This window comes from Typopeltis vanoorti, chromosome 14 (genome assembly GCF_054136105.1).
Source record: "Typopeltis vanoorti isolate ZY-2024b chromosome 14, IOZ_Tvanoo_1.0, whole genome shotgun sequence".
Classification (NCBI taxonomy): Eukaryota; Metazoa; Arthropoda; class Arachnida; order Uropygi; family Thelyphonidae; genus Typopeltis; species Typopeltis vanoorti.
In genome coordinates, this window is record NC_143562.1 from 11,107,922 (window position 1) to 11,130,869 (window position 22,948).

The following is a 22,948-nucleotide window of genomic DNA, read 5'->3' on the forward strand; positions in this document are numbered from 1 at the left end:
TCCCACACTGTGTCTTAGTACTTCATGGATGTGCCCATGCAATAATAATAATTAACACCCTAATTAGATTAAATGACACTGTTTCAATCTTTCCTATTAAAAAAGTTACATGACTGACTGATTGTATCAGAACTTGCTTTGTGTAAGAAATGTCAACTTTCTTGGATGATTAAATACTATCCCCATGAAGTCAGAAGGCTTAACACTGGAGATGCATGCTAACCTCTATAATATATCTTCTTAAACTCATTCACTGTCAGGATAGTCACACTAGCTGTGACAAGCCATTCCACTCATTCATCACTCTCTAAGCAAGAAAGTCTAGTCCTCACACACTTATTATGTACTTACTCATCTTCAAGGGATGGAGAGAACCATTAGTTCTCTCTATTCATCAAATATTGAAAACTTTCTTTTGTGTCAGTCTTAGAGAACTCCTTTAGTAATTTAGGTTTCTATCACATCCCCTCTTTTCTTCCTATCAACAAGCAACCCACATGCTTTCAACCTATCTTCATAGGAAGCAGTCTACAGATCTATAAACAGCATGGTTATGTGGATCCTTCCCACTACTTTCTGATCCTTAAAAAACCCAGATGACCAAATCTGTGCACATAATCAAAATGTGGCCAAATCACAGCCTTATACAGAGGGATTATAATCTCCCTATCTTTACTTGTTAGTATATTTTTTAATATCCAAGTAATTCTTTGAGCTATTTTACAACTTCTGCAACATGCACTCTGAACTTCAGATCACTGTGTTTACCCTTTCCCCTAGTTCTTAGTTTCATCAATTTTCTGCAATCCAACACCATCTATGTTATATGCAGTATGGAATTGTTTCAACCTGAAGTGTAACCTTACATTTTGCAACATTTAACTGGCAACCATTATCCTTCTCCCACAATACCAGTTCATTAATAATAATCCTGCAGTATGTCTACATCAACTTTATCAACTACTGCCTTCCTGTTTTGCATAATCGGCAAACAACTGAATATCACCCCCCCCCAAAAAAAAAACATTACCTATATTGTTAATATGCGGATTAAAGATTAGTTGTGGATTAATTGTCCTAGCAGAGAGCCTTGACACTCCACTGGTTACCCTCTTTCGCCTAGATTACACTTCATATACTACTCTTCAGTATCTATTTGTCAGCCACTCCCCTATCCATGCTACCAACTTCATATTCATTCCCATTCCTTCCAAAAATGTGAGTAAATTACTAAGGCAGACCTATCTTTTGCAAAGTCAAGGTGTCTGCCATAGAGATTGTATTCCTCTCTACCCACTGTTGGATTTTTTAACAAACTATTCCAACACCTTAATCAACACTCCTGTAAAATTAATTGGTCTGTAAGTTGCTAAGTCTGTCTTGGAGTCACGTTTTTCTGGAATGGAACTATCTTACCCACTTTCCACTCTCTTAGAACCTCGTCAGAGCTGAAACTTATAATAAACAACTTCATCAGAAGTGATGAAAATTCTCTTGCATCCTCGCATAGTACGAGCTAACATGCCACCCGCTGCCACTGCTGTATTCATATCGATATTTTTCAATACCCTGAGCACCTGCTGTTCGCCAACTTCAATTCTCACATCAGTCTGTATGACATGAACAATCTCAAGATCTCCACCTGGATGATACACATTTTCAAAATGATCACGCACCAACTCAACTATTTCTTCCGCTTGTCACCTTCCTACCATCAGCACTGATTAAAGTCATGCATCCATACTCAGTCTTTTCTTTTTTTGGATTTATTATGGGCTGCTTAGTTAGTTTGTTCTTGTAATCTGATTTAGCATTTCTTAGCCATACTAATTCCTCTTCTTGCCTGCACTTGGTACTGCTCATGAATATGCTGATCACATTTTACTTTACATTCCTCCACAATGTTTTCATTTTTGTAGCACTTGCTTTATTTCTGCATGCATCCATTAATCACTACATGGTTTATCCTCATTAAAATCGTCATAATTACCCTCCTGAATTATGCTTTGCAATTCTTCACGAAACTTGGCCGCAGAATTTTTATCAACACTGGCAGATTCCCCACGTTATGCAGTCCAGCTCGATTTTTAAAACGGTCAAACCATCCTAAACTCGCAGTAAAGCTTTCACATTCCTCTTGAAATTTGGTCTCTTTCAGTGATGTAAAAATATTGAGAGCTTTTTCCTGAATATCCTTTGTACTAAGAGGTTCTTTTTTGGTTATAATCCTCAATCCAGAGAGCACCATCTCGATCAATAAATGGCTTTTGATCTGCATGCTTAAAGTAGTAGCAACTTTCCCTTGTTCTTCTTTGTATTCTTTGCTACTACTTACACAATCATTGTATTACTAGCGAAACTTTCATGTCTCTTAATGACTTCCAGCTTTTCCGTTCGCTGCAGATTACACGAAATTTTTTGTTGCCAAAGTAAAAAAATCGCATTGACTGATTAACCACTTGCTTAATGCGGGAAATGGTATCATTTCACCTGATTATCGCGCATATCTAATTCGCGTTAAGGGAAATTTTTTTGTATACAAACTGTTTACATTCTATTCCTGAAACTATCATTTTCTGTCAACCAAGTCTCACTCATGTCTAAAATTATTGGTCAAGTTGAGCTGACCAATGACCAAAAACTCCTCTCCTTTTTCTCTGATAATTCTAGCATGTGTATATAGGTGCATTTCAACATCACCTTGGATCTAAGTTATCTGCACATAATGTCACTGTCAACCCATTCTGATTTGGAACCTGAAACTGCATTCTGTATTGCACAATCCCCATATTTCTGTACACACACATACATGCAATTTGTCCCAGGGTGGTTGAACCTGCACTTGACTGCCATTCTCCCCCCACCTTTCTCAGCACTGCTAATTCGCCTGATTTTGCACTTCCAACCTCTCACTGAATAACACTCACCCCAGCCATCTGACTCCAAAACCACTCAAACACAATCCATAATGCACATACAAGATCTTTTGTCCATCAAATTCAGCCCATAAACTGGATGGTCTTCTCATTCACTTATTAGCATCATGGTCCTTCTCCACTGTCCTATCATACCGAGGCAGCAGACTCACAATCTTCATATTGTTGACTCTTTCTTCTTTTTCACTTCCATCAGCAATTCTTTCACATCTTCTCTCATTGCATATTTCTCACCTTTCAAATCATCTGTGCCAGCAAAAACAATTGTTTCACTTAAACAATTGTTTCGCTTCTCACCTATGCAAACTAACAATTTCACTAACATCCTTTGTCTTTGCATCTGGGAAACATGCTTTCACCACTTTCTCATTAAATATACCCGTTATCATTAAATCTCCATACAATATCTTCTCCTTACTTCCAGTTTCTCTCACTTTCATACTCTTCCAATGCACTCCTTTTCATTCTCCCTCCTGCTGTACCACATGCTCCAGTCACTTGATCTTATGTTCTGGTCAGTGAGGGACTCCTGTCCATATATACATAGTCACATATGACAAATATATCATAAAACAGAGACCAGATATAGAAGCTACATTTCCAAGCATGCAGACATCCAGAATTCATCAAAATTTTGGTTACCTCAAAATTGGAAATATATTATTGTAATTTAACATCTTTTATGTAGATTCATAAAAATGAAACCATCATATATCTAAAACAGTAAGGTTTTTTTTCTGCCCATATGACAATCCTACCCATAAAAAGCACGATAACAAATGTTTTTTTTTTCTGAAATCTAGCAAGAAAATATAAAAAAGTGTATATATAAAAAAGAAATTCTCAAATCCTATTCAATGATTGTTATTTAGTGAATTATTCTCCCATTAAAGATCTTCATCATATAATTATTCAAGAAAGTTAGCTGGTGAAACTAAGTTTCACCAGAATAAAAACTCTTGTTCCGTTACTCTGATTTGAAAAATACTTAATATTTCCAGTAATAAATAAATTTATTGCAAGTACTGATCTACGTTACATTTTGGAAACAGATATAATTTAACTATAGATTTACATAAGCTGACAAAGTTCGCTTTTATATTTCTTGTGAATAAACAAAATGAATAACATACATATAACAAAAAGTTAAATTCTAAAAATACAAACATCACATTTCTATTAAGTCAATCCATTAGCAGACTTCCATTAAGGAAGTAGAAAGGAAAATTGTACAATTAATATATACAAAACCAATGATGTCATTATTAGTAAAAAAATTATAAGGTTGGCTATATATCAAATCCACAGTTGCTGGTTGAGTAAAAAAAATGTTTACCCACCAAAAGCAATCTTGCACACACAGAGTTTTGCTACACATAAAATCGCTAACTTCACTTCAAATTTTAGCTGGTGGTGTTCCCTCAATCAAAAATTTGCTGTGAAAAGAGGAAGTCTTTTCACAACATAAAAGTTGCTTCAAGTGGTATTCCATGAGGTAATTTTATTATTATTACATGGTACCTCCAAGGCAGTGGCGGCCGGTGAAAATTTTAAGTGGGGTGCTGCAAATAAATAAATTAAAAAAAAAAACTTTTTTTCCTGAATCAGTAACGAATTTAGTAATAAATAAATTTACATATTAAAAATTGCGTTATTAAAAATATTTCATCCTTACCAAGAACAAACACCAATAATAAAAGTCTCGTATCAGTAGCAATGACAAGTGCAAACGAATATCACAATCACAGATAAACACCCAAATCAGCTAATTCGATAGGCACAGACTACAAACCCTCAGATCCCTTCAAACTAGTGGCGGCCCGTATAAGCACTGCGACACTGCAGCACCCAAGGAAGATTTGATGGATTTGATACGGTTGTGGATTTTCTTTTCGGTAAAAAGTGTTAATCAAATATGAGAAACTTTGGTTTTGTAGTTTAGCTGCTAGATTAACTAGCAGTGACGTGTTTAAAGTCATTAAATTGCGGATTATACTGTTCAAGAACATCAGCAAAGGTAAGTGGACTCTAATTGCAACGAGGGCGATTCGTTAGGCCTAACAGCCGTTAGAATCGCCATTGTTAGCACATCTATTTCAGATCCATTTACTTGCGTTTATACGCAAACCGTCAGTGATGAATGTGTTAGATTTGGACGCCCTCACAGATTCGCTGGATGAAGAGCCAGCGCTTATACTTGTAAATAAACTTCAAAGGAAATTTAAGCTCAAATGGCCATCAAACTTGATAGATCCTGATATCATTATAGACTCTCTAGATAAAGGACTGGCTTTCAGCTTCGTAAAGAAACTCCTTAAGGAGTTCGAGCTTGAATGGCCCGGCTTCCTGAATCTTTACGCTTTACCCGAAACTAATGAAGATCAAAATGAAGACGCTCCTCAAATGGAGGAAAAATTAAGTCCAGTTATCTGTGACTCTACTCATTCAGATCAAGGAGAGAGGCACGTGCGTAAAAAACGCAAAACTCTCGCCTCGGAGTCAGCAAATGAAAATGGCATGGATGAAGATGCCCCCAACACAGATTCCTCTGCCTCCACCAATGAAAAGGTGCCTCCAATCATTCTTAGGGAAAAGCAGAGATGGACAGCCTTAAGAACCACCATGGCCAGCCTGCAGATAAATTACTCCACTGCCAAGAACACAGAGGAGGGCATCAAAATTCAGCCCACTACAGTGTCTGGCTATAGAAATCTAACCAAAGAGTTGGACACAAGAGGTATACAATACCATACCTTCACACTTACCCCGGAGAAAAATTTTAAAGTGGTACTCCGAGGAGTATCTGAAGACATTGAAACAGCTGCTAACCTCAACGTGCAAGATCTGCCTCCCATAAAGGTCAGTAGAATGTACAGATCTAACAAGACCCTATGCCTCTGGTATTGGTGGAAATACACAATATCTATAAAGATATTTATAACTTGAAGACAATCTGTGGGCTTAAAGTCTCACCAGAGCCACTTAGGAAGAGGGCCTCTTCGGGGCAGTGCCATAGATGCCAAAAATTTGGTCATGCCCAGAAGTTGTGCAAAGCTCAATACAGATGTCTGAAATGTGGTGACATCCACCTCACATATACCTGTTCCAAGCCAAAAACCACCCCGGCTAAGTGTGCTAATTGTGGTGGCCCCCACCCTGCAAATTACAGAGGGTGCATTTGCCACCAAAAAACAGGCAAACTGAGTTAATCAGTCAGTCTACCTCACTGTCAGAAACCAAAGCCTCAGAAGCTGAAGTTCATCAGGCTCCTATTAGTTTGAACAAGTTGACAGGTGTTCACCCACCATCAACTGAGCCCCCTAAGAAAATAAATCTTCAACACCAACCAAGAACATATGCTGACGTAGCCCGCCCCAAAAAAGCAATCCATGACCAGAATATGACAAATCCACATTCAAGTATAACAGCCATCATCACCTCTTCTCTTGTAAATATGTTACAGGATTTCAGTAACGCAAATCCATCGCCAAGCGCTACAAAAAGTTTCTTGCAGCAAACACAGTTCATTTTATCTGCACTCTCCAATGCATAGGAAAAAAATTACCCCAGATTCTCTAATGATTATCTCATGGAATACCAACGGCCTTAAAAATAATATACTAGAAGTGCAGGAATTCAATGACAGATATAATCCAGATATATTATTAATTAATGAGACTCATCTAAGACCTGCTGACAATCCTAAATTCAAAGGATATCAACGCTACAGGAATGACAGACTGGATTACAGAGGTGGTAGTACAGCCATCCTCATCAAAAATCACATCAACCATCATGCTGTAGCCATAGCTATCGGAAACATAAAAATATATGCTGCTTATAACCTGCCATCAAAAACATTGCTGACCACAGATCTGGATGCTATCCTCGCATTAAACTGCCGGTTATTAATGCAGGAGATTTTAACGCAAAACATCACGCCTGGAGCAGTAGGTCTATAAATAGGAATGGCCGCATCCTCTTTAACTACACAAGCTCAAATTGCGCAACTGTGGCTGGTCCCTCAGTGCCAACTCACCACAGTCCTACTGGCTCATCCGACGTCTTGGATATAGCTGTCTTTCAGAATGTCAACCTACAGTCCTCCCTGGAATCATTGAATGAATTATCATCAGACCACAATCCTATTCTGCTCCAACTGGGTTATCAGAGGGATCTTCCCCCTTCGCCCCACACCTTCATTCCCTGGGAAAAACTATCCAAAATGCTTCGAATCTACATTGATCCCATCCCTCATATTAATTCCAAGGAAGAAATTGATTCTGCAGTCAATAAACTTACTGATCAAATCAATACAGCCATAGCATCTATCACCTCAAATTCAGTTGCCTTCAAGCCTAAACGACTACCAGATGACATAATGAACTTAATCAGGGGAAAAAATAAAGCAAGAAAAAGATACCCCAACACCAGAGCACCCCAAGACAAAAAATATCTCAACAAAATGAACAGTGTAGTGAGAGATGCACTTAAAGTCCATAGAAACAAACTATGGGAAGACAAATTAGCCTCCATATCACCTGGTGATCAATCCGTTTGGAAGTTCCTGAGAAACATCAAAAACAAAAACAAATCTCTTTCTCCTCTCAAATCTGACATGAACATTGTTTACACAGATGCAGAAAAAGCCGAAACTATAGTTAAAAATTTAGAAAAACAGTGTAGCCCTTCATTCAATAATCTAAATTTCAATCATATTTACAAAGTCCACCGCCACGTCAGACACGTGTTAAAACGGCCTGATACCTGTACCAGCCAACTCATACCTACTTCCCCATCTGAAATTTATAACATTATAAAGAATTTAAAGAATAAAAAAGCTCCAGGGCCTGACGCATCTCCAACAAAGTTATTAAACTGCTACCCCGAAAGGCCATCGTATATCTCACAACAATAATAAATGCTATGTTCAGGTTTAAGTACTTCCCCTCTGCAGGGAAGTTGGCAGACGTAGTTCCTATATACAAACTTGGCAAGGATCCTCAGCAGCCTCAAAGTTATCGTCCCATAAGTCTGATTTCTAATTTGGGCAAAATAGCAGAAAAAAGCTATCCTTTCCAGAATTCAGCTTTCAGTAAAAAAATTAAACAACCTTCCTTCAGAACAGTTTGGCTTTTGCCAATTTCACAGCACTACCCAACAAATTCATAGACTAGTAGAATTCATTATCACAAGTTATAATTGGCGCCAATACACCGGAGCAGTTTTTCTTGACTTAGAAAAGGCGTTCGACAAATTATGGCACTTTGGGCTACTATACAAGTTGATTTTAGCTGGCATTCCATTAGATCTAGTCCAAATTATAGTCATTTCTTAGTGACAGACGAATGCAAGTCAAACTAAATAATATATTATCTACCCAGTGACGCATCTTTGCAGGAGTTCCTCAAGAGCCCCTTCTGGCACCGATACTTTTCACGATTTACATGGCGGACATTCCGCACAATCCAATGTCATCCATCATTGCCCTATACGCAGACGACACAGCTATACTAGCCAGATCTATTAAATCCCACCTTGTCATCAAGAAACTGCAAGAAAACCTGCAGAGATTAGAGCACTGGTTCTCGGAATGGAAATTGCAAGTAAACCCTCAGAAGAGTATTGCCATGCTCTTCACTAAAAACTCAATATCTCCCAAAGATGACATCTTCCTATTTAATACCAAGATTTCCTGGAAACCAGAAGCCAAATATCTGGGTATAGCGCTGGACAGAAAAATAACTTTCAGTTCACATATAAAAGCCTCATGTACAAAAGCATCAAGAGTCATTGCACAGCTTTACCCTCTTATCAAGAGGAACAGCAAGCTGGATATCAAAATAAAACTGCTCCTTTATCAGTTGACGATTCGACCCATTATTACTTATGCGTCTCCGGCCTGGAGCCACACCTCAAGTACAAATATCCTCAAACTACAGAGAGTGCAAAACAAATGTCTCCGCATGATCTTAAACGTACTGTGGTATGTCAGAAATGTCCAACTCCACCGGGATACAAATATCTCCTACATCTACTCTTTCCTGCAGTCTTCAGCACTAAAGTTCTTCTCAGCATCCTCTTCACATCCAAATGAATTAGTGCAACAAGCAGCCAAGTATGATGAAACAGACTTCTCAAAATACAGGAGACCCAAGGCCATCCTACTTCCAAATGAAGATCTCTAAATCGCACACACTCAGGCAGAGCACTTAGCTCATAAACTTTTCCTCACACAGCAATCCTTATCAGATAGCAGAGATTAAAAAAGCATTTTGCTTCACCCTTATAATCGCAACGTCTTGTACAAAAAGGAAAAAAATTAAAAATTTTAATTTTGTTTGTGTTTATAAATAATAACAATGCTTACAACATTATATAAATGCAATACAACATGTTAAAGTTTACAGCTTATGTTTCGACAGTGATTGAATAGTTAATAATTGGAATTGTTTGGTTAATGCTTGAGATTACGAAACAAATACACTGCGATCTAACGCAGTGTCGAAATTGCTTGTGATTGCAGGTTACAAGTGATTCCGACACTGCTCGGTTGGGCACTGTATGCTTGAGCGCGTTATTTCTGAGAGAAATCAATCTTTTATTATTGGTGCATGTTCGTGGTGAGGGTGAACTATTTTTTGTAAATCTAATTTTATTTTGTTAAAATAACATATACTTATTTATTTATTATCGATACAAGGCTGAATTATGACGAGTGTCACTGTTTAAAATAGGAAAAGAAATATATTTTTTCAATTATAGTTACACGAAACAAATACACTGCGATCTAAGGCAGTCAGATCGCAGTGTATTTGTTCGCAGTGTCAGAATTATCGCGTTTGCAGAATTCTCGGCGAGTCTGGCCAAATGCAGACAGACTCACCGATATTCGTTTGCGCTTGTGAGTGCCCGTTACAAGTCATTCCGACACTACTCGGTTGGGCAGTGTATCGTATTTCTGTGAGACACGAAACTTTTATTATTGGTGTTTGTTCGTGGTGAGGGTGAAATACTTTTAATAAAGCAATTTTTTAAATGTAAATTAATTTATTAATAAATTGGTTACTGATTAGGAAAAAATTATTTATTTTTTATATGCAGTACCCCCACTTAAAATTTTCACCGGCCGCTACTGGAGAAGTGTGAATTTTGAAAGTATTTAAGTAACTTGAAATACAATATTTAAAGTACTTTTATCCATCCACCTATGATAGAATAATTTCAAGACAGGAAAATAAATGACCGTGACTTACTACAAATAAGTACGGTGATTTATTTTCCTATGAAAACTACAAGTATCCCTATGCACATGTATATACTGAACCCTATTTATAGAGTACAATATAACATGTGCAGGATTTATATATAAATCATGCACTGGGTTTAAGCCTATAAAAGACATTATTTGGAATCTCCTATCGCCAACGGTCATATGGCGTTGAGTACACCGGTTCTCGTCTGATCACCGAAGTTAAGCAGCGCTGAGCTTGGTTAGTACTTGGGAGGGTGACCACCTGGGAATACCGAGTACTGTTGGCATAATTTTTTTTTTACCCCTCCTTCCTTATGAATTTAGATAAATCATGATGTCATGTGTAATGTATTCTTAATTATCATTTAAGCTATAAAATAATATTAGTAGTATAGCCTTTTGATAAGGAAAGAAAATTATAAGTTTTAAAAGAGGTAAACCGTGAGTAGACATAACTATATATAATAAATAACGGAAAAACTCACGTAGAAATATTATTTAATGGTATAATTTTCGCCCGTGTGTCACAGGCATCTTCAGTACAATTAGGCACAAAAATCAAACATTAACTGACAATTCCAAAAAGCGCCACCTAAGTAGCTGGTGTAAGATAACTAAAAAGGTCAATAACTTTCCTAAAAAAAAAAAAAAAAAAAAAAAAATTTAATACAATAAAAAGTTAGGAAAGATTAGCTGATTTGTAAAGTACTATCTCCCATAAAGGGGATAGACGTAAGCCGTCGGATCTGTTTAAGTTAGGAGAATGAAGTAGAGTTTCACATGCTTCTTTATAAAGGCGTTCCATAAGAAACTGACTTTTGTGAAGAACTCTTGTCTTTTTCCAATGAACTCTGTGTCTAGTGAAGATGGCATGTTCTGCAAGTCCAGACTTTTCAGGTTTAAAGTATTCAATATAAGATTGGTGTTCTTCTAGCCGAATGGAGGCAGATCTTCCCGTTTGTCCGAAATAACATAATCCACAAGAGCACGGAATCTGGTAGACACCTGGATGATTAAGATGTGGAAGCTTGTCCTTTGGAGAAGCGAGAAAGGTGGAGATTTTTCTAAACGGTCGAAAGGCAACAAAAATATTCAGTGGTTTTAAAATTTTTGCTATACGTTCACTGATGCCTTGTATATAAGGGATGGTAATGCGCGTTATTTCCTCTGTGTTTGAAGAGGGAGACATATTAAATCTACTCAAAGTTCTTTTAATGAAGTAATTCTTATAGCCATTAGATAGAAAGGAAGAAGTTATATATCGTATTTCTTTCTGTAAAAGATCGTCTGTAGAACAAAAGGAGTGGGCCCGATGAACCAGTGTTTTAATAGTTCCTGCCTTTTGACTGGGATGGTGATGAGATTCCGCATGGATATAATGACCTGTATGAGTCTTCTTTCTATAAACAGAGAAATGTAGGTTACCATCTGGTTGGCGAAGAATTAGAAGATCTAAAAAGGCTAACTGCTTATTTGATTCTACTTCTAGGGTAAACTTGATCCTAGGATGAAATGCGTTTAACTTATTGAGAAATTGTTGAAGTTCATCAGAAGAGCCATTCCATACAGCAAAAATGTCATCGACATATCTGAACCAATGAGTAGGTCTGGGAGAAATATTGTCAAAGATACGTTGTTCAAAATGTTCCATAAAGAAATTGGAGATAGCAGGAGAGAGAGGATTACCCATTGCTGTTCCTTCAATTTGTTGATACAACTTATTTTTAAAAGAAAATTATGTATACACTCATAAGTATCCCTAAGACACAATATTATGATCACTTGCCTAGTAACGTGTTCGGCCTCCTTCGGGAGATGACCGCTTTCACCTGCCACGGAATCCTAGAATTCAGCGAAAACTTGTAGGTGTTCCCCTACAGTGACTGTGAACTGACTTCAGTGAATGTGTAAAACACTGATTTTTATTAAATGGACCTATTTCTAGAACGGTTTATGTTACTTTATTATTTGTAATATTATGTCTCATATGTTTTCTTCATTCAGAGGGGCGATTTAGTGGCTTTGCGCTTCGCAACCATATGACTGTGGAAGGAGTATCCCAGGTTCGATTCCCGTCGAAGACGTGAGGAATTTGAGGATCTGCCATAGCCAAGTTAGCCGGTCTTGGGCGCAGGCAGTTGGTTTTTTCCCGCCAGTTTATCTGGCGTTTTTCATCCAGCAAGCAGGCAAACCGGCCCCATGAACATACACTACTACGGTCAAAATATATCCCCCCTAGCGGCAGGTAGGTTGGGAGTAGTGCTAACAAGAAGTTGCATCTAACTAACACGTGGACCCTGCATATGAAGCAGGAATAACGCTAGTGAAAGAAGAATCGCAGTGCATTTGTTTCGTGTAACGATAATTGAAAATATATAATTCTTTTCAACAGTGACACTCGTCATAATTCAGCCTTGTATCTATAAAAATTGTTATTTTAACAAAATAAAATAAGATTTACAAAAAAATAGTTCACCACGAACACGCACCAATAATAAACGTTTCATATCTCACTATCTCACAGAAATAAGATACACTGCCCAAGCGGCAGTGTATCTAATGACGTAACGTGCAACAACAGCAAACGAATATCGGCGTTAGATGGCAGTGCATTTCTTTTGTGTAACGATAATTGAAAAAATATTATTCTTTTCGTATTTTCAGCAGTGACACTCATCATAATTCAGCCTTGTATCTATAATAAATAAATAATTATATGTTATTTTTACAAAATAAAATAAGATTTACAAAAAAAATAGTTCACCAGGCACAAGCATCAATAATAAACGTTTCATGTCTCACAAGAAATAAGGTGCATACGCTTACTAAAAATACACTGCCATTTGAGCAGTTACAGTTGGGAATGATGTAACATGCAATGATAAGAGCAAACGAATATAAGCGTTGGATCGAAGTGCATTTGTTTCGTAATCTAAAGCGTTAATTCCAATTATTAACTATTCAATCAATGTCAAAACATAAGCTGTAACCTTTAACATGTTGTACTGCATTTATATAATGTTGTAAGCATTGTTATTATTTATAAACACAAACAAAATTTAATTTTTTCATTTTTTCCTTCGGGGTGCTGCAGTGTCGCAGTGCTTACGTACGGGCTGCCACTGCTCCAAGGTTTCATCATGAGAGGACACTCTGCTCCCCTATATGCAACTCGCCATCTTACTCCATCATTCCTACTTAATCCCCGAACTACTATTCCTATGATAACACTATTACCATCATCTTAAATTTTTTGCTTCTTGCATTTCCTAACAGAAACAATGAAATTCTGCTTTCTGCAAAAACAAAAATATAGCGACCTCACTGAACACTGTTTTAAAGATGATTCATATCAAAAACATTAATAAAAAATGAAGACCATCACTTTGGAAAATTTCAAGATTACACAAATAACATTTATTTCATAAATAAATAATATTATATATTACTCATTACTGAATTATCATTATTATTAAGAGTTGACCTCCATGGAGTCAAAGGACTCATCGCCGGAGGCCCACACTCCCTCATGCCAAAAGATGATTGAATTGTGCCTTGAACCAATTCACAATTTCTGCACTCACTACACTTTCTTTCAGGCAATGCATTCCACTCGCTAATCACTCTGCATGTAAAAAACATTCTGCTCACACTCTCCTTATACAGTTTCCATGGAATGCCTCTAGTTCTACCCTTGCATCCCTCTACTCTGTGAAATATAGTCCTGACACTGACTTAGTACCTTCTGAACCTTCTCTCTCTCCAATGCATCATCCCCCTGAAAACCAGCGAGCCAAATGTGTGCACAGTAATCCATATGTGGCCTGATGAAAGCCTTACACAAGAGAACCATAACCTTTTTGTTTCTGCAATTCATTGTCCTCCTCGTTATCACTGTAATCCGTTGCAATGTTCTTACAATTTTAGGAATGTCATCCTTGAATTTCAAGTCTCTGTCTGCCATCATTCCCAGATCTATCATCTCCTTCACATCCTTCAAAATTTCTCTGTAAATTTGCATCCTAGCCATGCCTACTAGATTTCAAGACCTTGCACTTTGCAATATTAAACTGATAGCTTCACTCATCTGCCCACTCACATAGTTTATTAAGAACCTACTGCAAGGCCACAAATTATATAAATTATATACACGTACATATACCCAGAGCCTTTTTTTTTTGGAAAAACAATAAGTTCTGGTATGCATTCTTTGCTAGCAGGAAAAGTTGAATAAAACGATACCACATCTGTATATCAGGTGTCGCTATTAATAAAGGTGCCAATATGCCATACCATGCATACCTTACCCAAAAAAGCACTGTGTGTGCACACGCAAGCACAGACAGACAGTATATTTCAAAGAACAAGCTTTCACACTTTCTCTGAATTTAACAGTATTAAATTATTGCAAGTATTTGCATTATCACATAATAAAAAAACAGTGTAGGATGGGCACTACTCATGCCAGTTTCAATCTTTATTGAAGTCTCATCAATGAGAACCAGAAACATTGAAACTGGCCTGGGTCCCTTGCCATAATGTTTTTTTGCATTATGTGATAATTGATGTGAAGTCAACAGCTTCTTTATACAAGTAGACTAGTTGTTCTGAGTTTGGGTCCCACTGATGAGACCTCAATAAAAGTTCAATCAAGTCTGGATAGTGCCCTTCTCATAATGTTTTTGCATTATGCAATACTGAGACAGCCTGTAATGGCCTCTAGATAATTCACATACAAACTTTCTTTGTTATGCTCTGGAAAAGGATTAAAACAAGAATATAATTTCTTGTCAATTATAATTATACTTTGTAATCCAGCAGTAAAACTTTCTGCAGTGGCATATGTACAATTTGAATTACTATGACCATACTTATAATAAGATGTCAGATAAATTAATTACAAAATTACAAAAAATGGAATAAATTATATAAAACCAGAAAATAAGAACAAAAATTTGATCTTTTGTGATAATATTCAATTACAAGAATTTTAAGTTGCCAATGCAAGAAGACAAAATACATACCTTAAAGAAAAACATTTATACAATATTCATACTATTAGTCATATTTAACATGGATATTAAATAATCAAGAAAGATTAATCAGTATAATAATTACATATAGAAAGAGGAAAGAGCATGATTATAAACTAACAAACAGCAATTTTAGCTAAATCAAAATTTCAAATACAGATTACTCATACGTTGAATAAAACCATAAGGAACATGATGGCAATCAGCTGACTTGAGTGATGCAAAAATATACAATACAGATTCAAACCAATTTTAACTAATGGATCTTGAGTAAGAAATAAAAGAGCTGATGAAAGATGAGAGACCACAGATATGAGACTTCTGAGAAAAATCAGAGGAGTGAACAGATGACAACGATGTAAAAAACATAAAAAAGCAAAGATATCAGAAAAATAATCTGATATTTATATTCAACTATGTAAACACAGCTAATTTAAGGCAGTATGCTCACTTTAACACAATGAGAGATAAAAGATTAACAAGCCAAATAAGCAAAGCAAACTAATAAGAGAAAGATCGAGTTATATGGATCAATGTAGTTAGGAATGCTTTCTTTAAGAAAAGATCTGATCAAATCAGAAACCTGAGAAATAACAGACAGGCTAGAAGTAAAGCTGTCGATAGGACACTGGATTATGAAATATTGTGTTGACTCTCATAATACCCACAATATCCCTTATGAGTATACATCAGAAAATGATTTATAAACTCTATAACTGTAAAATGATTTGTTAAGTATCATCCACTGATGAGCAAGTGAGGTGTTCTCCAGACAATACTTTGGACTTTCAGATTCTGGACTAAGATACTTGTACTGTGACTGATGTATATTTTTGGCAAAGAAGCCAAAATTAATAGGTACCTGAAATTATATCCAGATGTTTGGTTGGATACTTTTCAAAAAAGTCACAGTACCAAAAAGCATGTTCAACATCTTTCCAAATACAAGTCTGGTGTTATATTTTGTTGTTGTTGTTGTTATTATTATTATTGCATAGGAATCTCCATGGAGTTTAAAGTTTCATCATAGTAAGGAAGGCCTCGATTATCCACATAACACCTATCATATACCTCTTCAATTCACTGCCCAACAAAGCACTCACAGACAATTCTGGCAACACATCCATTTACCACTCTTCGAGTGAAAAACCTAGTCTTGAGAAACCATACATACTCTTACTCAATTTCTAGGAATGACCCCTTTTTCTATGTACTTTAGCCAAGTGCTGAAAAATCTCCTCTTATCAATCCTACAAACACCCTTTTAATAGTAAACATTTATATTATATATCCCTCGTTCCCACCTACCAAGCAACTTCTGCAATCCACAAGCACTCAATCTATCCTTGTAAGAAGGATGCTACAGACAACTCACCATCTTGACTTGCCTTTAGATCCTCTCCACAACTTCCTTATCCTCAAGAAACCAGGTGACCAGACTTGTGCATAATCCATGTGTGGCTGCATCAAAGTCTTATAAAGGGAATGATAACTTATGCTAGCCTCATTAGTATGTTCTTCAATAACCAAGTAATAAACTACATTGGCCATTTTTGCAATATGCTGTCTAAACCTCAACTCTTTATCCACCAACGCTTTAAAATCCCTAGCTTCAATTTTCTGGAGCATAGTTCTATCAATGTAGTATAAAGAATAACATTGTGAATAATACCACAATTTATTTATGCTGGACTCAGTTCCGTTCATTGGGCAGGCATCGACAGATGCTGAATGGTCACTCCAATGCTGGATGATGTGCCACACCAGTCCTTGCCATGTAGTCCTGTTGTATGATTTTCTGGAGGCTTCAACTCTGAAGATCAGTCACTCCATAAGTACACACACATACACCCCACCCAACTATCTCATTGATAGTTTACCCCTTCCTCTTTTTCCAGGAACTTTATGTTAAATCCTGAATGAAAGAAGATCAAACCGTTTAACGTTTCATTCAGGGTTTATTCCCAGAGCCAGTATTGGTTCATCAGACTAGATAAGATAACATTAACTTACCAACATAATTCCCTTTTGTATAAAATATATTGTCATTTAGTTGTAAATATTTCTTGTAAATCTTCCAGTGTTATAACTGTGCTATTTTTGTAAAAATAACCATGTATGAGAAAGAGAACGAAGTAATCGGCGCTTATAGAAAGAGATAGCCTGAAGCAACACACGTGAGTGGGGCAGAGTAACACGCGAGTTTTTCCAAGAAGCACACCAGAGTACGGTATGGCGCTAGTTGCCAAGGAGAAGTAAGTGCCATGCGCAGTGATGTAGGAAGGAAAACATAGGGCGCACATTATAAAATCAGTTGCGGCACCTACAGAATCCTCTTGGTCCTTTTCTTCAGCGGAGTGGTCTATGAAGTCAGGAGGTTGGAAGGCCACAGAGAAGTGTCCATGGGAGTTCGATAGTCAACCTGTAGCCAAACAGAGCAGAGTTCCTGATCCAGTAAGGAATGCATCGGAGAACAGAATACCATGCCGAGCTGATTGACCATAGAGCAGCAAACCTAAACTGTCACTTCAATCGAAGACGTGCCTTACCAGAGACTTGTGCTGATTTGTGTAGGTGACGTCTAATTAGAGTTTGGATGAGACAAAGAAAGTGCTACCTGGATGCATGTGTAGAAGGCCAAGTATTTCTTCAATCCTGGGTAAGATAGACTTTGATATATTGTGCAGCTGTATTGAGAGAATCAAAAGTAATATGTGTGAAGAACTTTCAGATTTCTAGTCTAGTTAATGAAAGGACTTTAGTGTTCATACTCAGGAAATTAGAGAGACTTGAAGTTTTAAAAGGAAGAAATACCTTAGTGATATGTTAATAATGTCGAGTGTAAATCTCTTTTAAAAACTGTTTGCTGAGTGCATGTTTGCCTTGTGATTGACTTGATAACCTTAATTAATATCTTAAATGCTGAGAAAGAGTTAACATAGTTAGCTGAGTACTCTAGAGTTCTGGTATTGATATTATAATGTGTTAGAAGTGTTTCTTAACTGTACATTACATGTGACTGAAAATTAAATTTTCCTTGTTATGTTAAGTTATAGACTTGCCTGATTTTCTTTCTATTGAACCGCTCATAAAATTAGAACCATTGTGGGGAGGAAAAGAATTGAAAGAAGAGCTACGACTGCATACAAAAAAAAAATATTTATCTGTTAGATGAATTTTAAAGTTAACGGATCTGCTTAAGGATAAATGTGTAGTACTAAACTGAGTATTGATTTCTTGATATTGTATTGTTCAACTATCTAACACTTCAAGTGGCACAGTATAATATAAATTTCTCAAAGTCTGTAAAGCAATTAATACTAGTACAGAACAAAGGAATTGGCACTACACTGCGATTGTTCCTTAATGTTCGGAACCACGTGCACAATCATTTAGAATTGATTCACGGCCTAGACTAAACTATGAGACTGCATTGAAATTAACGTAAACTGAATTTGTTGTAACTTAAGAATGAAAAGACATAGCATGTTAGAAAGCATCAGAGATATAAGACTCACATAAGAGAGTATTAAAATGAAGTCAGTAAGGAAACAACAGAGAGTCTGACAAAGGCGCAGGCATGCAAGAAAAGTAATTAATAACAACCATTAAAAATATAAAGTTAAACTTGACACTTTATTTTCTATTTGTTTAGAGATGTCCTCCTTCCATCCTCTCAGTGTGTTCAAAGTATTTCAACTTTCTTTTGTCAATATCCTTAAGGAGCCTTAAAGTTCTACTAATATTTTCCAACACTTATTCATTGTACACCTTTCAGTATATGATATTCTGAACAGTAACACCACATCTCAAAAGCAGCTATCCTTTTCTTATCTGACTTCTTTAGGTTCCAGGTCTCACATCCATAAGTTGCTGTTGGAAAAACAACTACATCCAAAATTCTCAACTTTGTTTCCATGGAGATAGATCCATCCTTTCAGTCGTATGCTGGACTGAAAAAGTTAATTACCTGGGTTGATAATTTCCTTCTTATAAGAATCATTTGGACATATGAATGCACTGAGCTCATTAACATGCAAAAGATTTCTTGTGACCTGAGGCCTTGTGTCTTTTAAGATTTTGTGACTGAGAAAATGATTTTCCACAAGTCTCGCAAGCAAAAGCATTCTCATTAGTGTGAACTCTTGTATGCCTATTAAGATTTCTGTTGTCTGAAAATAATTTTCCACAAGTCCTACAGATAAAGGGTTTCTCATTAGTGTGAATTCTTGTATGCACCTTAAGAATATAGGCTTGTGTAAATGATTTACCACACATTTTACAACTATAAGGTTTCTCTTTTGTATGAACTCTCCTGTGATCTTTCAGATAACAGGCTCGTGAAAATGATTTACCACATGTTTCACAGGTAAAAGGTTTCTCCTTAGTGTGAACTGTTCTATGAACTTTAAGCCTACAAGCTTCCGAAAATAATTTACCACACATTTCACAGGGAAAATGTTTCTCATTAGTATGAACTTTTAAGTGTCTATTAAAAGAAGAAATGTCTGAAAACGATTTACCACATGTTTCACAGGTAAAATGTTTCTCATGAGTGTGAACTGCTGTATGAATTTTAAGACTAGTAAGTTGCGAAAAAGATTTACCACAAATTTCACAGTTATAAGGCTTCTCATTAGTATGAACTCTTGTATGTGCAGCAAGAAATGAAGCATAAGGAAATAACTTCCCACAAATTGAGCACATATATGGCTTATAGGACTTTTTCTCAGTATGAATTTTTAAGTGAGTTTTAAGAAGATTATAATATGCAAATGATTTTCCACAAGTTTTACAAATAAATTCTTTTCCATTAGTGTGCAGTCTTCTGTGAATATTAAAACTATTAGCATGTGGAAAGGAAAATCCACAATATTCACATATGAAACATTTAGAGTGAACCATTTTGATATATATTACGAAAGTTGACAATGATATAACATGAGCTCTACAAATAACAATCACTCAAAAATCCAATGAAAACTTCAGCGATATCTTGAATGTTTCCAAAAATTCTGGATAATTATACATTTCACTAGAACTACTACAAATAACAATCACTTAAAAATCCAATGAAAACTTCAGCGATATCTTGAATGTTTCCAAAAATTCTGGATAATTATACATTTCACTAGAACTACTACAAATCACTTCTTGATCTTTTGATGGAAAAATAATATGCTGCTACAAAATTCTTAGTTGATGGATATATAGCAGTAAAGTAGGGTCAGTGAATGCCATATGTTCTCTTATCTGTGAAATAAAAAAAAAAATATGTAATCTAACAGTATTACAATATTTTATGAAGTGTAATACAAAAGTTATCATTTTTATTTATTTTAATAATGTTATCATTAATTATATTATAATTAATGTAATCAGTTATCATATTAAGTTATTATTATCTGAGTACTTCTTCTTTGGCACTACAACCATTTTTGGGTTTGATAACTCACTACGTGGTGGGGTCGTTACCCCACGCTCAACCATGAGTAATTGTCTGTGAAGTGTTGTGATCTTAAGACTGGTTTGCCTGCTTTGCAGGAGGAAAAACCCCAGCTAAACTGGGGAGAAAAACCCTGCAGTCCATGTGGAAGGCCAGCTAACTTGGCTATGTCTGAGAAAGATCCTTAAACTCATCACATCAACAACGGGCAGGGGTGGTCCAAGAGTATCTGATGCCCCTAGATAAAGAAAATTTAGGCACCCCTATACATTGTCTCTCTCTATATATATTGTCATACTCACATGTACACTACATCTTAAATAAGTCTTAGTACCCCTAGGTGATTGCCTAGGTTCGTCTAATGGTAAAACCAGCCCTGATAACGGGAATTGAATGCAGGACACTCCTTTCCTAGGAATATGGTTGCAGAGCGTGTAACCACTCGGCTAACCATGTGGACATTATCTGAATACTACAGAATGACAATACAGAAAAAGTAATGGAAAAAATAAGGCTAAAAGTGGAAAGACCAAGAAAGAATTTATTTAGTATAACAGATTTAAATAAAATTAGGAAAAGCTGATATTTGCAAATAGGTATTTATACTGACTGTAATTTTAATATCCTTAATTTGGCACTGACCAATTCATTTTTGTCTATGAAATATAGACTAATATGTTCATTTCTGGATGTCAGATGATAATAGAAAAGGAACAGAATTTGGTGTGAGAATGAGCATGATTTAAGGTATAGCCAATGCAACTAAGATTATAACAGCTGTATAGTGCTACAAGGTTTTATTTCTCTTCTCTCCCCACCTTTCATGGATGATTTAAAGCTTTGTAAAAAAGAAATGTATGAATACATTTTATAATAAACAAATAATATTTTTGTAATATTAATATTCTGAAAGTTAATTACTGTTGCTAGAGAAAAATCAAATTATTAATTTCAAAAAACTTAGGAGGAAAAAAAACGTATAGTGCTCGCTACTCAGTGCACTCTGGTCCAGCCACACTACTAGACTTTAAAGAGGATACACACATGCAGTTCACTGCATGTGTAGAACTGCATGTGTGTATGTATCCTCTGGTGAGTTTGTCTATTTTGTAGGTGGAAAAATCCTCCCATCTCCATATGAGAACAGCTATTAACTCACCTTCAGTTGAAAAACCTTTACAGAGAAAATGACACTAGCTTATGTAATTTCAAGTGACTTAAGCTGGTGGCTGCCTAGGTTAAAAAGAAGGCTAGATGCAAAACCTGTTCACCACCTTATTATTATTATTACATGACACCTCTAAGGACTCACTGAGAGAAGGCACTCTATTACACACATCTCACCATCTCCCCTACTTAATCTTCCAACTACACACAACTCATCATCTCCACTAGTTAATTCTCCATTAACTATTACATGATTTAACTATTAATTGATTAAAAACATGATTAACTATTACATTAATTACACATGACACTACTAACATCAACTGCACACCAATAGCATTTATTTTTTTATCAGTAAAAGTGTGTGTTCTCAGGCAATGCATTCCATGGGTCAACCACCCTCAATGCAAAAACAACCACTTCTCTCTTATTCGTTACCTCTTTTTGCAACTTCCAAGGCAGGCTCCTTCATTCTACTATTTGAAAAATCCTCTATGTCAATCTTGTAAGTACATCTTAACAGTTTAAATATCTCAATCCTATCATCCCTTCCTCTTCTATCCACTAAACTCTGCAGTTTACATGCCTTCAGCCTATTCTCATAGCCAAGATGTACACCTTGATATCATTTGCTATCTGTCTTTATAACCTCTTCAAAGTTATATCATCCCTTGAAATTCTGATGATCAGTGAGCATGATAATCTAGACATGGTCTGATGAGGGCTTTATACAATGGAATCATCACTCTTGTGTTTGCTGGTCAACATCCTAATTATTATTGCTGCAATTCTCTGGGCTACTTTAGCCATTTTTGCAATATTTAGTTGCATTTAAACTGATATACCATTCATTTGTCCATCTCTCTAGTCTGGCTTATTCAAATCTTTCTAATGGGCTATCACATTGGCGCTATTACAAATAAACCTTCAAAGCTTCATGTCACCCACAAACAACATAACTTCCTGCAGATCTGACATTAACATAACAGTGAAACAGCAAAAGTCTCAGTACTGAACCCTGTGACCCCCCCCCCCCACACACACACATACACGTAATCTTCCTTTTCCTAGATTTCCTTGGTTTCATCCTTTATTCTTATACTTGGATAAA

At 36.2% G+C, this 22,948-nt stretch overlaps 1 protein-coding gene and 1 non-coding gene across 3 annotated transcripts in view; one reads left to right on the forward strand and one right to left on the reverse strand.

Moving 5' to 3' along the window:
• LOC150099211 (uncharacterized) overlaps positions 1 to 22,948 on the reverse strand; it is a 57,284-nt gene that overhangs the window by 31,674 nt on the left and 2,662 nt on the right. Inside the window, exon 2 of one of the 2 annotated variants that reach the window (XM_090403874.1) lies at positions 18,896 to 20,477. The exons of the other annotated variant lie outside the window; for it this stretch is intronic. Within the exon in view, the coding sequence (XP_090260000.1) occupies positions 19,254 to 20,129 (876 nt within the window). The 5' untranslated portion in view covers positions 20,130 to 20,477 and the 3' untranslated portion in view covers positions 18,896 to 19,253. Of the gene's footprint in view, positions 1 to 18,895; positions 20,478 to 22,948 lie in introns of those variants that run through there. 2 annotated transcript variants of the gene reach the window in all.
• On the forward strand, positions 10,360 to 10,478 carry LOC150099212 (5S ribosomal RNA). Its single transcript, XR_016549437.1, has one exon. It is a non-coding gene; the product is annotated as a 5S ribosomal RNA (ribosomal RNA).